Here is a 15,573-nt window from a genome sequence, read left to right on the forward strand (position 1 = left end):
ACTTTTATGTAATTAAATTACACTTATTAATTTTAATTATTATTTTATTGCGTAATTAAACGCGACAACACCTCCATTCCCACCCCTGCCGGCTGTTCGTTGGCTTTACTGCCGAACCGGTACCGGAGGTTAATAAATACCCCTAATAAACGGCCGAACCGTTGAGGAACGGCTCAATTAACGCCTCACTAATTAATTAATTAACTAACGCCTTAATGCGTTAATGAGGGCGCCGTGAGGCGGTGCTGACGTCACCGGCGCGCGGCCGGAAGTGACGCGTGAGTGGCGCGCGGCTGCTGGCGGTCCCCGGTGGCGGCGGCGGTGAGCGGGGCCGGGGCTCTGAGGGGACACTGAGGGGACACCGGGGACTCTGAGGGGACACCGAGGGCTGAGGGGACACCGCGGGGCTCTGGGGGATGTGGGGGGTTACCCCAGCGCTGAGGGCCGGCGGTCAGGGCGGGCCCGCCGGTGGCAGCGCTCCGTGAGGGCCGCGGGGCTGTTTGGCCTCGCCGGGGCTGTTTGGCCTCCCCGGGGTTGGCCGCTAAAATCAGCCTCGTTCCGCTGTGTGCGGCCAACCGGGAGTGCTACAGGGGAAAGAGACAGCGATGAGTTGGCTCAGAGGGGTATTCTGCAAATCAAACCCTCAGTTGTCAAATTTTTACTCTTTATACATTTCGGTAAACCGCAGAATTAGTGCTCGTTGGTTATAAGTGATGTAGTTTTCGTGTTAATTAATGTTCTGCCTTCTATTGATTAATTATTCTTTCGCTTCTTGTGCTAATTAGTGTCATACTCAGTCTTTATCGTTTATTGGGTCAGTGGTAGTGCTGGAATCACCTTTTCCTCATATTTATTATCACTATTATTCATATTTGTTATCACTTTCCTATCTGCTGATTTCAGCACTGTTGCTGAACTGGCTTCACTGTTTCTTTATCCTTATCTCAGGAGTTCTGTCAAATATCCCATAAATTCTGCATTCCTTGTGTCCTTTTTTCCCCAAGCTCTGTTAACTCTCCCAAAATCTCAGGTCATAATTAAATGTGTGGCACCAAAGCTTGGCCATAAATTGTGTTTTCTGTGCCCTCCAGCAGCTCCCTGAGTTCTTAGCAGAGTCTTTCCTTTGGGTTGAAAACAAACATTTTTGGTTCACCACAAATCAATTCCAGCATGGCTTTACTCAAAAAAAAAAAAAAAAAAAAATAGAACATTAAGTGTTTGCACTGAAAGAAATAAGTGTAAACCAGATTTATTTGTGGGGTTTGTGTGGGGTTTTTCAGCATCTCCTCCTTTTACAGAGGGTGGTTCTTTTTAACTCCAATGGGTGATGAAAAGGATTCTTGGAAAGTGAAGACTTTAGATGAGATTCTCCAGGAGAAGAAGCGAAGGAAGGAGCAAGAGGAGAAGGCAGAGATCAAACGTATGAAAAATGTGAGCTGCCCTTTTGGGATTCATTTTAATGGGATTGTTTGCTTTTATTTATAGAAAACTGCCTTTTAATGGGGTGCAGTGACTGTATCTTGATTTTTCTGGTGATTTTCCTGGTTTTTCTTATGCCCTGACAGCTGAGTTCTTGTCTGTGTGGTCTCTAATTCCAAAGTTTAACAAAAATATGATGCTTTGTGAAGATTTCATTGGTCATGCATTATATACTGTGCTTTGTTATAGTTATTGGTCAGAAAAAAAATAAATTAATGTAATAAATTAGGATTTGCCATTCAAGGAACAACTTTTGAAGATTTTATAGAAGAATGGGTTAAAATCACTGATTTGGTATCACTTTCCAATTGCTGTCTGGTTTTGTACAAAATAATTATTGCAGAAAAAACCCACACAGTAGTTACTGCAATCCTCCTCAGTGATTAATTTTGTCTAATTATGTCCAATTAATGCACTTCAGCTATAATTGCAGTCAAACTGTCATAAATCAGTGAATTTTACAGGGGTGACCAGTCCAGGCTGAATTTTTGAGCCAGCAATGGAAAACTTCAGTAATATTTAATTTTTTTTCATTTTGAGCCATACAAATAAATGTGTTTTTTTTTTCCCTCAGTCAGATGACAGGGATTCCAAGAGGGATTCTCTTGAAGAGGGGGAGCTGAGAGACCATCGCATGGAAATCACCATCAGGAACTCACCTTACAGGAGAGAAGACTCCATGGAAGACAGGTAAGAATGAGGAAATAAAAAGAAAAAGAGGGAATAAAAAGATAAAAATTAACCTTTCAGTGTGCTGAGAAGAGGGTTTCAAATATCTGAAGGGAAAAAAATCTAATTTTTTTTAGTGTGCAGAAGTGGAAATCCTATTTTTTTAGACCACACCAGGGTAACTTTTTTAAGCACTGGTTAAAATTTAACAGCATTAAATAACATACTCCAGTTTTGATTTAGGGTTATTGTGGAAATTGAATATAAAATGGGAATCTTTTCATTTTCCCTGCCACCTCCCTGAGTTTCTTCCTGTCCTGCCTTTCAGGGGAGAAGAAGATGATTCCTTGGCTATCAAACCACCCCAGCAAATGTCCCGGAAAGAAAAAACCCACCACAGGAAAGACGAGAAGAGGAAAGAGAAGCGCAGGCACAGGAGTCACTCTGCAGAAGGTGCTTTTGCCACTCTGGGAAGCTTCTGCTTTCTGGGAGTAGAGTAAATAACAATAACTCAGACTAAAGGAAGCACAGCAGGTGGATAAGACAGAGGAATTTAAACTGTTGTTATTTCTTTGGCTGTGTTTAGTGCCCTTAGGGGAATGACAGGGGTGTGAACGTCATTGAGAGGACAGAAATCACTTTGGGACAGGGACACTGAGGTCACTTTTACTCCTTGAAGCCTGATAAGATTCTCTCTGTCTTCACTGAGTGAAAGACCTCTGACCTTTGTACCTGCCAAGTAAAAAAAAAAAATCAATCCTTTCTAGAGACATTCCTGTTGTCTTCCTGTCAATAACAACCATTTTTTTTTACTTTAATACAAATATTCATGCAAGATCTTACAGACTTTAGGCTTTCCAACCCCCTTTCAGAGCTGGATTTTAATTTTAAGAAAACAAGAGGTCACAGCACTAGGTTCCCATCAGTTTCACCCTCTCTGAGTTTTGCTTTGGTGAATATTTTTGAGCGGTAACACTCGGACATTGATTTCTGTTTGTTCAAGGGAAACATGCCAGAGTGAAAGAGAAAGAACGGGAGCATGAGCGTAGGAAGAGACATAGAGAAGAGCAGGATAAAGCCCGGCGTGAATGGGAGAGACAGAAACGGAGAGAGATGGCAAGGGAGCATTCCAGGAGGGAGAGGTACATCCATCCCTCCCTCCCCTGGGGAGGGACATCAGCACCTGCCTCCTCTGAGCTTTTCTTGTTGTGAAATGACAATTTTTGGCAAAAAAACCAAAAATCCACAGTGAAAACTTGTCTGTATTCCTGGGAATGTGTTGTCTGACGGAATGTGTTCTTCACTTTAATGAAGTGCTTCATTACCAGGGACATTCCAGGTGAATTCTCTGTGATGAAAAAGATTGGATGGTCTTAGAGGTTTGTTCCAACCTAAAAAAAAAAGTACAAACCAGATTTGCACAGTATCAGGGGATTAATTAACTGAACTGGCTTAATTTCTGCTTCAATCCTGACAGGGTGGAGAACTCCTGGTCTGGGTCTTTTAAACCTGTTTTTTAAAGGATCAGCTGAAAAATTCCACCTTGTTTTTGACTGATGCCCAACTGGGGCTGCTGATAAAGAAGTTGAGCTTAGTGGTTTGGTGCTGCAAACCAGTTTTCCTCCTCTTCACCAGCTGAATTTGTAACACACAAAAAAATTATTTTTCCAGAGATCGTCTGGAGCAACTGGAGAGAGAAAGGGAAAGAAAAATCCGGGAGCAGCAGAAGGAGCAGCGGGAGCAAAAGGAGAGAGAGAGGAGAGCTGAGGAGAGGAGGAAGGAGAGGGAGGCCAGGAGAGAAGGTGACTCTCTCTGCATAAATATTCTTCATATTTATTATCACTTTCCTATCTGCTGGCACAGTGGTGGAATGGAGGGATAGAAAGTGGTTTTTTTTACTTAAAGCAGTGCCAGAATTTTAAAGAAATTAAAGTGGGGAGGTCTTTGAACATGGGAGGGAAAAGGAAATAAAAGTTTTACATGGGAAGATCTAAAAATGTGATGATGTTATGTGGCTTAAATATCCTGGCAGGTTGATCAGTCAGTGAGTCTTTGCCTCTCCCTGTCAGGGAGATTTCCTGTAAAAACCAGATTTCTGGAGATGCTGCTGTGTGCACCAGCACAATCCCTGTGGTTCTGAACTCTTTGGCTGAGTCTAACTCAGTTTGATAGAGGTTGAAACCTCAAAATTTAATGTGTTAAGGATTTGAGGAATAAATTACAAAGAGGGAGGGGTCATGTAAGTACTCCAGGCATGGAAAATGCTGTAGTGCGAGTCAGGTGGGAAGATCTGGTGCCTGAACAGTTTTAAGTTCTGCACTTGAACTCTTTGCACAGCGTGTTGGGTATTTTCAGTCTCAGCTCAGATCATTTTTGGTTCAAGGTTCTCTGTCCCAGCTCTCAGAGCCCATTCCTGTGATCAGGTGAAGAAGCTCATTCAAGAATAGCAGAACAAACCATATTTTTTTGCTTTCTCTTTCTTGCTCAGCTCATACCAAACAGCTCCTTTTTTGTGCTTGGCTTTATGCTGATAGTGCTCAATCTGTGTAACCTTTCATTTAATTGGTTTTATTGTTCTTGAATGTTCTGTCAGCTCCTTCTAAACCTCAGCTGGTTTTATTCTTTTACATATTTTCCACTTCTTTCTCTGGCATTAATGCTTTAGAATCAGGGTGCTTCCTCTGTAAAATTACAGGGCAGCTTGCTTCTGTTTTTAAGTGTGGCAGCAGCTTTTTCTAAGCAGTACAAATCCGTATTTTATTTGAGATAAATCAAAGCCCTTCATTCTCCCAGATTTAAGTAGGTTCCTCTCCCACTCTTCCCCTTACCCTGTAAAAAGAAAAAAAAAAAAAATGAAAAGCATTCAAATCAAGTGGCTGTGGCAGACAGGACAACTCTAATTAGGCAGATGTAACAATTTCTTGTGGTTTTGTTTTCCCTAGTTTCTGCACACCATAGAACAGTGAGGGAAGAATATGGAGACAAAGTAAAAATGAGACCCTGGAGTCGCAGCCCTTTGCGCCAGCAGAGAGACAAGCTTGAGCAAGGAGAGAGCAGGAAACCAGGTAGCATCTGCCACTCTACACTGTCTTGGGGGCCAGCAGGAGCTGGGCTTGGGGTAGTGTTTAATTTTTAGTCTCAAACAAACATCCCAGGTGCTCAGTTCAAAGTTATTGTCCAGCTCAGCTCCAGCGGCCTGACTCTGGAATCTTCACGAATAATCTCTTTTCTAAAGCAGTGCTGGATTTGCAGGAGTCGCACAAGTGACAAATGGAATGGATTTTTAGGGGTAGGAGTGGCAATTGGAAAAGTTTTTAAAATGAGTTACCCCGTTCAGTGGTGAAAGAAGCAGCTGACTGAATTTTTAAAACCCTGCAGTTGAATTTCCTTGCAGGTTAAAAAGGGATTGGTTACTCCAGTTGGATTTGGGGTTAGGAGCTAAATTACCTTAAAAAGTGACCTCACAGGGATCAGTGGCAGCATCACTGACTCTGTCATCTTGTAGAAATTAATTTCTTGAGGCAGAGTTCTGCTTAGATGGTGAATTTTGTTTTCCAAGGCAGAAAATGGTCCCACCTGAAGGTTCTGGGGGTAGAGAACTTGCACAAGTGACATAAAAACGCCTTTGTTTGGAGGAGGAAAGCACTGTGTCTGCCTTGCTGATGTGTGCAGTGTGAAAAGAAGTGTAGCCACTCAGAGGAGGATGGAATCAGCTGGAATTCTCAGGCAGCAAGTCCTGAGAAACTCCTGCCTCATCAACCACCAGGGATTTTTCATGGTGATCTCTGCACTGGAGCAGTGAGCACTGACAGTAACCAGGGTGTAGGGACCCTGTGCTGGTGATTCTTGTCACCACGGGGCTTTTTTCCCTTTTTTTCCCCTGTTTTAATTCATCCTAGAAGACCTTAGGAACACAACATGTTTAAAAATCAGGTCAATATTCCATATTTTTGGCTGTTGATCCTGCACCACTGCAATTCAGAAAAGCTGTTTGTCATTGAGCAGAGTGTGAAATTATTTTTTTTTATTATTATTATTCCTCTGAATTTCCAATACTGAATATTCAGCACTGATTTAATGCCAGCAGAAAGTGAAGCAGTGACCTGGGAATTCAGAGGCTTGGAAGTGATACTCAATTAGCACTGTGGTTTTTAATTTTTGTGGTTTCAGCAGTAAAAGAAGAGAAACCAGAAGAGAGGGATCCTCTGTCAGACTTGCAAGACATCAGTGACAGTGAGAGAAAAACCAGCTCAGCAGAGTCTTCCTCAGGTGATTAAATGTATTTTAGGAGCTGTAATTCATTGTACAGATGTAATTAATTTCTCTGCTGAGAAAACAGTGTTAAGTGCTTGATTATTCCTGCACAGAATCTGGATCAGGCTCAGAAGAGGAGGAGGAAGAGTCCAGCAGTGAAGGCTCTGAGGAAGAAGGGGAGGAAGAGGAGGAGGAGGAGGAGACAGGAAGCAATTCTGAGGAAGTGTCTGAGCAATCAGCAGGTGAGGATCACTAAGGCCCTCCAGGGGTGTGTGATTTTCTTTTTTTTCCTCATCCTGTGTTGTTTTATTTGAACATTTTCCTTTTCTCTTAGTCTAGGCTAGGCTGAGACCTCACAGGTCAAGATAACTAAAAAGAACAAACCCAAGTACAAGTCCCATTCTATCCTTTTGTGTAGAGGTAATACCAATTCTTCGTCTCAGAAGCCAGATCAGAAACCTGGAAACCATTTTTGTCAGAAGTTCAGGTGGTTCCATAACATCAAATATTCTGCAGAGCACAATTTGCACTTGGGGGGGTGGTGAAATCCAAATATCTTGATCATTTTGAATTATTTTCTGTTGCAAATTTCAGAACTTTTTAAAAAATGAATGAAAGTAATAGCCCAAAGTTCAGTAAAGAAGTCTGTGTGCAGCCATTCTTGTCATTAATTAGTAAAGAAAAAGCACAAGAGCAGGCTCTGATGGCTGGGTGTTTTTCTTTAAAATCAATTAGAGTTAATAAGCCAATATTCATAATTAATTTACCTGCCCACATCCCAATTCCCAGAGGATTGGTAGGAGTTGTGTTCTGTGCTGGAAGCATTTGCTGAGTGCAACAGAAGTGCTGGGTCACTGACAGTGCAAAAACCTGATGAGATAGGAGAGGATTTCAGCAGGGATTTGCCCCCCAAGGAGCTGCAGAATTTGGAGTTTTTCCACTCAAACTTGGTTCTGTTTTGCAGAGGAGGTGAGCGAAGAGGAAATGAGTGAAGAGGAGGAACGGGAGAATGGAAACCACATCCCAGTTGGTACAATGCAAATCCTGACTGTTTTAAACAAGTGTTTGGCTGAGTTTTTGCTGCTAAACAAATCTATTTCTGTAAATATTTAATAGATTGAAATGCTATTCTCATGTCAAGCTCGGAAATTCCTTGAAATCTGCTCCAAGCTTTATGTTCAGCGGGAATCAGTCTAATGAGCTGATGTTTCCTTCTTTCATTTTGTGTTCTTTTGTCCTGTCCTCTCATCAAAAGAGCTTTGCAATCAGAATGAGACATCCTGGCTCAGTTTTCTCTTTCATTCTGGTGTAAAAATTTATTTCTCTGACCTGCTGCATTAACACTGGAAATTGCAGGTGAATTCTTTAAAGCATCACCTTTGCCAAGAGGACAAATTTGGCTTCTCCACACTCCTCTCCCATGCAGTGCTCAATGTCACCACCTTTATTTGCCTAAAAGCTGAGTTTAATTACTCCAGACAGCTCCTCTTTCCACCACTGATTCTGACTTTTCAAGTTCCAGAGTCGAGGTTTGACCGGGATTCTGCAGGGAGCGAGGTGGAGGAGGAGGAGGTCGGGGAGGGATCCCCTCATTCCAATGCCATGACAGAAGGGGAATATATTCCTGATTCTCCAGCTTCATCCCCCATCGAGCTGAAACAGGAGCTCCCCAAGTATCTTCCTGCGCTCCAGGTAGGGGATCACCCTTTTAAATATAGATAAAATATAATTATATCATTGTTATCTTGGTATTGCTATCTGAAAATAGATCCTTTGAGAGAAGAGTTCTGTTACCATAAACAGAAACTGGTTATTCTTTATGTAGCCAACAGCAAAGTGTAGAAATATTGATAAAAAAATCAAATTTTTACTAATTAATTATGATAAAAGTGCTGAGTTGCTGCCTTTGTGCCCCTTATTTCAGATTATTCTGTGTGAAAGTGAACGGAATAATTTAGTTAATCTGCTGAAACACAGGCTCTGTCTAGGATTCCTTTAGAAACTCTATGAAAAACAAACCCCAAAGATACCTTTCTCTCCTGCTTTATAGCTGAATTCTTCTGGTAAATTTTAACTGTGAAGCTGCTGAAGTTTTTAAAAGAGCAAAACCTTCCTCCAGGTGCTGGAGGAGTAAATATTGTCCCTGTGGTGTTTTTTCAGGGATGTCGCAGCGTGGAGGAATTCCAGTGTTTGAACAGGATTGAAGAAGGAACTTATGGTGTGGTGTACAGGGCAAAGGACAAAAAGACTGGTGTGTATCAGTGCCCTCCACTTTTTTTCAGGATATTTAGGACTTCACTCATGCAAATTATCATTCTGCACTTTTTAATGATGAACAAAATCTATTTAAAATATTTCTTTACCAACAAGCTGCTGGTAAATATTTCTTTACGAGTGTGTTCGTTTTCAAGGCACAACAGCACAGTTAATTAAATATTTAATCAGTGAGAGAACACTGGGGCACTTGGTAATGTGTATTTATTAACTGTGTGATGGGGAAATGTGTTTCCTTTGCAGATGAAATCGTGGCTCTGAAGCGACTGAAAATGGAAAAGGAGAAGGAAGGTTTTCCCATTACTTCCCTGAGAGAAATAAATACAATTCTGAAAGCACAGCACCTAAATATTGTCACTGTCAGAGTAAGGCTGCAATCTTTTTATTTCTGAAGTACTTTTGTTCTTGAAATACTCCTCTTGGCTTTTAAATATAAAAATCTCAGCAAATCTGGCAGATCTTGCTTCTGTCAACAGTTGTGTGCTGCTCCTAACGCTGTGTAGAGATCACTGCCTACACAATCTGATCTTTTACAAAAAATGAGCTGTTTTTTAATAGAAAAAACACATTATCTGATGATTTTACCCATGGCAGCCTCCATCCTCTTGCCAATACATTCCTAAAATAGGTTTTGGATGCTTTTTAAACACCGTGTGCAGGTTTTGCTCATCTGGTTCTGTGTTGCAGGAGATCGTTGTGGGCAGTAACATGGACAAAATCTACATTGTGATGAACTATGTAGAACACGACCTCAAGAGCCTGATGGAAACAATGAAACAGCCTTTCCTGCCAGGTACTTTTGTTTTGTTTGCCTTCCCTGAAATTCTCAGAGCTGGAGAAGTGGCCAACACAAATGTCACAAATGGCCCTGCTGGCAGCAGAGAGCTGGCTTTGGGCAGTGCCATGTGTTGCTTTGGAATGTCCTGTGTTCCTTGGATCTGACACTTCCTGCCTTTTTTTGTTTGTTCTGTAAAACCTGACACAAATGAAGGTGTTGGCTGGTCCTCCTGGTGATGAATGCAGTTTGTGTGTTTGGGGTGGAGCTGTTCAAAGGTGAAACTGGGGGAGTTTCACCTGTGCTGAACTGGAAAAGAGCACTGGGCTTTAATTTTGGCCACTTTCTATGAGGGACAATAATTTCTGAGCATAATTTGGATGAATTCCAGCTGCCCAAATCAATTTTTCTGTTTTGTGACACGTTTTTATGGTGCAGGCTATACTGGCCTTTTAAATTACCACTCCTTCCTGCCCCCTTCTCTGTTCTCCAAACAAACAAAGCACAAATTAAAGGTAGATTTATTTTCTTCAATGCATTTGGGTTTTGTTTTTTTTAATCATTGCAGGGGAAGTGAAGACTTTGATGATTCAGTTACTGCGAGGGGTCAAACACCTCCACGACAACTGGATCCTTCACCGAGACTTGAAAACTTCCAACCTGCTCCTCAGTCATTCAGGCATTTTAAAAGTAAGAATTAGGAGAAAATTGAGGAAATCAGGACAAATTCTGTGCTGCAGAACTAAAGCTGTGCCCAGAATTCTGTGCAGTGGCCATGGTGGCACTGCTGGTGAATGAACAATGCTGGAAATGTTGCTTATTTTCCTTTCAGGTTGGAGATTTTGGATTAGCCAGGGAATATGGGTCTCCCCTGAAGCCCTACACCCCTGTGGTTGTGACCCTGTGGTACAGAGCTCCAGAGCTGTTGCTTGGAGCAAAGGTGAGTTTTCCTCCTTGTTCCTCTTGCTGCTGGAGCAGTGACTACAGCCTGACTGTGTTTTATAAATCATGATAAAAGTATGAGCATGCTTGGGTCTTTATATTGGTTCACAGGGGAAAATTCTGAATATTCAGTGACATCTAAAACCCTTCCATCCTCCCCAGACAGAGGGTGGGTGGGTGACAGGTGGATTTAGTCCCTTGGAATGCTGATGTGGTCAGTGCTGATGGATTTCTCATGGATTGTGGCAAAATGTCGCCTTTGGCAGCTGGATTTTAAATGCCTCTTTAAATTAATCTAAAACCTGTGACGTCTGACAGCAGAACAAGGTGCTGGCACTGTTGTAGAATGTTCCCTGCTGGTAACTGAAATCTGGGTGAAATTTGGGTTCTGTAGGGCTGCAGTGGCAAGAGCTCTGCCAGAAAAAAGCACTGGTTTGTCCACTGTGCTGCTTTATGAGTAGAAAAGAGAAAAAAGTCTCATCAGTGGGGAGACTTTCACCTTTCATCCTGAAATGTTTGTGTGCATTGGTATTGCTCATAATTCACAGTAATCAGAACTTGGAAATAAATACAGCTGAGATCTGGCCCTTGAGTGTGGGACTGGTTGTGTGTGTTCTGCTCAAAAAAAACCCCAAATAAAGCCTCCAAACAACTCAGTGAAAATATCTTCCTGGTTTTTCTGAGGTGTGATTTTCTTTCCCTTCTCTCCAGGAATATTCCACAGCCATAGACATGTGGTCAGTGGGGTGTATTTTTGGGGAGCTGCTGACACAGAAGCCGCTGTTCCCAGGGAAGTCAGAAATCGACCAGATTAACAAAGTTTTTAAGGTAATTTTTTTAATCTTTTGGGATTTTCACTGATTTTAGGGACAGGAACATTGGAGTAGTGCTTGTTGCTCTTTTAACAGAGATTCAGCCATAGTAAAAAGTTATTTAATCTGCTTTACAACACTTGGAGCAGGCTGAGACCATGATTTGTTGTGTCTGTTTTCTCTGGATACTTCCCAACTCCTAATGAATAAATAAAGGACTGCACTCTGAGTTTATTAACGAGATGTTTTAATTTGCAGGACCTGGGTACTCCCAGTGAAAAGATCTGGCCTGGTTACAACGAGCTGCCAGCAGTGAAGAAAATGACCTTCACAGAATATCCCTACAACAACCTGCGCAAGAGATTTGGGGCTCTGCTCTCTGACCAGGGCTTTGACCTGATGAACAAGTGGGTGCCAAATTCCAGGGGATCCCTGGGGATGTGTGGGCAGGAAAACAATTTTCTGTGTTGTGAGAGGTTTATAAAACCAAGCCCAGGCTGTGCAGTTGTGCTATGTTACAGGAGTACCTGGTGTGTTAATAGAATGTCTCAAATCCCTCTAGAAATAGCAAAAATTGTAATATATTCTGATGGAATTATCCTGGCTCCCTTTGGAGCTTTATCTGTCTATCCAAGGGTCTGGGGTATCCAGTGATTTACACCTCTGGGAGCAGATCCCTGCAGAAGCTGCTTGGGTGTGTAGTTCCACCTGCTGTCCCGTAAATTACAGGTTCAGGAGGAGCCTGCCTTAAAAATCAGCTCTGTTAGGTGATGTGGCAGCAATCATTAACAGAATTATACCAAATTAATAGAATTACACCTAATACCCAATAACAAAATTATACCAAATTAATAGTTATACCCATTATCTAGTCACAGAATTATACCCAATACCAGTAACAGAATTAATCCCTATTAATAGAGTTATACCAAATACCAGCAATAGAATTAAAGCAAATGGATAGAATTATACCAAATACCCAGTCATAGAATTATACCCTAATAATAGAATTATACCCAATATCCAGTAATAAAATGATACCAGATTAATAGAATTATACCGAATACCCAGCAATAAAATGATACCAAATTAATAGAATTATACCCAATACCCTTAACAGAATTAAAGCCAATGAACAGAATTATACCCAATACTGACTCATAGAGTCACACTCAACTAATAGAATTATACCGAATCAATACAATCACACCCAAAACCAATAACAGAATCATCCCCAATACCCACTACCAGAACTGTGCTGAACATCACAGAACCCTCAACCACCTTCCTGAACAATTCCCAGTTTGGGAAAGGGCTAAAATTCCCCTTTTCCCCTCCTCCTTGGCAGCTTCCTGACGTATTACCCGGCGCGGCGGATCACGGCCGAGGACGGGCTGAAGCACGAGTACTTCAGGGAGACCCCCCTGCCCATCGACCCCTCCATGTTCCCCACCTGGCCCGCCAAGAGCGAGCAGCAGAGGGTCAAGAGGGGCACCAGCCCCCGGCCCCCCGAGGGAGGGCTGGGCTACAGCCAGCTGGTGAGTGTGGGGCTGCTCCAGGGCCTGCCCTGGGGCTGGGCTTTGACTGGGGTCCTGAGATTGATTCACCTGCACTGGCAGGGAGAGTCCAGCTCTCCTTCCCAAAATCAGTGAGTGTGGCACTGCTCCATAGCCTGCCCTGGGGCTGGGCTTTGATTGGGATCCTGAGATTTAGCTAGACTGCCAGAGAGAGTCCAGCTTTCCTTCCCAAAGTTAGTGCTGGTGAGTTTGGGCATGGCTCCAGAGCTCACCTTGGGCTGGGCTTTGCTTGGGATCCTGAGATTCTCCTGGACTGACAGGGAGAGTCCAGCTTTCCTTCCCAAAGGCCAGGGAAAGTCTAGTTTTCCATCCCAAGGTCCAGCTTTCCTTCCCAAAGTCAATGTTGCTGAGTGTGGCATTGCTCCAGAGCCTGCCCTAGGGCTGGGTTTTGCTTGGGATCCTGAGATTCACTCACCTGGACTGGCAGGGAATGTCCAGCTCTCCTTCCCAAAGCCATTGCTGGTGAGTTGGGCATGGCTGCAGAGCTCATGGGCTCTGTGCTGCTGGAATTTGGTTGGGATTCCAAGATTCATTCACCTGCACTGGCAGGGAGAGTTCACCTTTCCTTCCCACAGCCCAGGGAAAGTCCAGCTCTCGTTCCCAAAGGCCAGTGCTGTGTGGTGGGCACTGGAGCTCTGCCCAGGGAGGAGATGGAGTCACCATCCCTGGAGGGGTTTGACAAAGCCTGGAGGTGGCACTCGCTGCCAGGGTTTAGTCTATGAGGAGGTGTTGAGTCATAGGTTGGACTTTATTATCTCAAAGGTCTTTTCCAAGCTGGCTCATTCTGGGATGCTGTGAGTGTGGCACAGCTCCAGAGCCTCACCTGGGGCTGGGCTTTGCTTGGGATCCTGAGATCCACCTGCACTGGCAGGGAGAGTCCAGCTTCCCTTCCCAAAGCCCAGGGAAAGTCCAGCTTCCCTTCCCAAAGCCCAGGGAAAGTCCAGCTTCCCTTCCCAAAGGCCAGTGCCAGTTACTGCTCTGCTCCCAGAGTCACCATTTCATGGCATAATCAGAAAGAAATGTCTGGTTTATTCCCAGTGCAGAGCAGCTTCTCTTTTGAATGTGTTCATTGTTTTACTGGGCTTGAAATAAATCCACAGCCTGATCTTGGGGATAGAAACAGGTGCTTTTTTCCAATCTTGGAGAATTCCTAAAAGGCCAGGCTGATGTTCCCATGGATAGATATCTGTTCTGTCTATCCCTGGGAATTGTGCTGACTCCATAAGTATGGCATGTTAGGTTCCTAATTCTAGAAAATTCTCATTACCAGTTCCATGTCTCAGCGTGGCTAAAATGGCACTGTACTATTTGTATGTTGTGCCAAATTTACAGTTGAAATAGTACAAAAAGTTTATTTAGCCTTGATTTTTTCGGGTGTAAACGCTGCCATGGAGAATGTGCACTGTGTGTAGGATTGGATCCTCAATAAGTGTTTACACTTTTTTATACCCATTTTTTTCTCTTTCTCATGCAGTCAAAAGGGGGTACAGGAACTAGGAACACTCAAAGTGCTTTTAGTAATGGCAAATTTTTAAATAACAGTATTTAAAGATTATAAATAACCCAGCACCAAGTTGAACTGTGATGCCACTAAATCAAAGATTTGTTTCTCATCTTGAGATACTTTGATTCTTTTTGTTGTTCAGTTTTTTGGAGAGGTAAATGCAGCTGCACAGCCCCTGCTCAATGCCCTGTGCTTGGTTTTCACAGGGTGATGATGATCTGAAGGACACAGGTTTCCATCTGACCACCACAAATCAAGGAGCATCTGCTGCAGGACCTGGCTTCAGCCTCAAATTTTGAACTCAACATGAAAAAAAAAGGAGGGGAAAAAACCCCACAAAGGAAAAGAAATCACCATTCATGTGAGTGGATTTGAGTGCCCCAGTTCTGTTCTCCGTGTCGGGGGCACCAGATGTTTTTTCCCTGTGAAAAAAACTCAAAGATTATCACAGATTCCAAGGCTCTTGTTTTATAAATCAATGTGGAGTTTAACTGCTGCATTCCATTAGAGGACTGGAGTTACCTGAAAACCCCAGGATCATCACAAACTGTGACAAAGGACAACTTGAAATAACAGTCCTGGAACAGTTACTGGTTTATTTTTAGGTTTTTGTTTCTGGTTTTTTTGAGTTTTTTTTTTTGTTTTTTTTTTTCCTTGTAAATTTGTAGAATTAAAATACATTTTCAATTGTTTAATAGTGTGAAGGATTTCATTACTTCACATGCTGCAAAGTGGGATGTTGGTGACAGTAAAGAGAGTTTATTTTTTATTTTAAGTAAGTAAATTGTTTGTGTCTGAATGTATTTGGGGCAAAAAGAAAAATGACAATTCTGAGGTTTGTGTCCTGTTACCTTGGAGAGGGCTGGGCTGGGTTTGATAATCCCTGACCAGATTTTTTTGTTCTGTAAATGTATTTACAGTGGTGCAAAACAAATTACTCTATTGTTTTATAAATCAAAAAGATTTAATATGGAGACTTGAAACTTTATTTGCTGTGAAAGTTTTCTTTTTTTAAAATATGCCCTTTTTCCATCTAGAGAAGAACTCAGCTTTAGTGGTTGTGCAAGGCCACATTCCAGTCCTTTCTGGGGAGAAAGAGGAGAGGAGGAATCATGTTGGAATCTCATCCTCTGGAGCCCCTGATTTGTGAAGCTGTCATTTTGTTCTGGGAACAGGGAGATCTGGAAAACACCACATTTTCCTGCAGCCACAGCCGGGCACCAGGCCAGCGAGGGATTAACTCAAATCCTAAACATTTTATCAGTTTCAGTCCATTTTGGAGAGTTT

The 15,573-nt window shown here is 42.6% G+C and overlaps 1 protein-coding gene across 4 annotated transcripts; it reads left to right on the plus strand.

Moving 5' to 3' along the window:
- The first annotated feature begins 275 nt into the window (after window positions 1–275).
- Window positions 276–15,272, plus strand: CDK11B (cyclin dependent kinase 11B). Of its 4 annotated transcripts, none has more exons than XM_083876693.1 (20): window positions 276–321; window positions 1,299–1,431; window positions 2,054–2,169; window positions 2,477–2,601; window positions 3,152–3,290; window positions 3,820–3,950; window positions 5,091–5,213; window positions 6,319–6,417; window positions 6,516–6,644; window positions 7,367–7,432; window positions 7,919–8,094; window positions 8,563–8,653; window positions 8,920–9,041; window positions 9,364–9,469; window positions 10,020–10,141; window positions 10,284–10,391; window positions 11,105–11,221; window positions 11,464–11,612; window positions 12,554–12,743; window positions 14,493–15,272. In XM_083876693.1, exons 2-20 carry the CDS (start codon window positions 1,321–1,323, stop codon window positions 14,583–14,585), a joined length of 2,313 nt encoding a protein of 770 aa, XP_083732819.1. In that variant the 5' UTR covers window positions 276–321; window positions 1,299–1,320; the 3' UTR covers window positions 14,586–15,272. The 4 variants fall into 4 exon arrangements, with proteins under 4 accessions (XP_083732819.1, XP_083732821.1, XP_083732820.1 ...); XM_083876695.1 differs by having other exon boundaries at window positions 7,925–8,094; XM_083876694.1 differs by having other exon boundaries at window positions 6,322–6,417.
- The last annotated feature ends 301 nt before the right edge of the window (window positions 15,273–15,573 follow it).

Source organism: Zosterops lateralis (genome assembly GCF_965231275.1).
Source record: "Zosterops lateralis genome assembly, chromosome: 22".
NCBI classification, from domain to species: Eukaryota; Metazoa; Chordata; class Aves; order Passeriformes; family Zosteropidae; genus Zosterops; species Zosterops lateralis.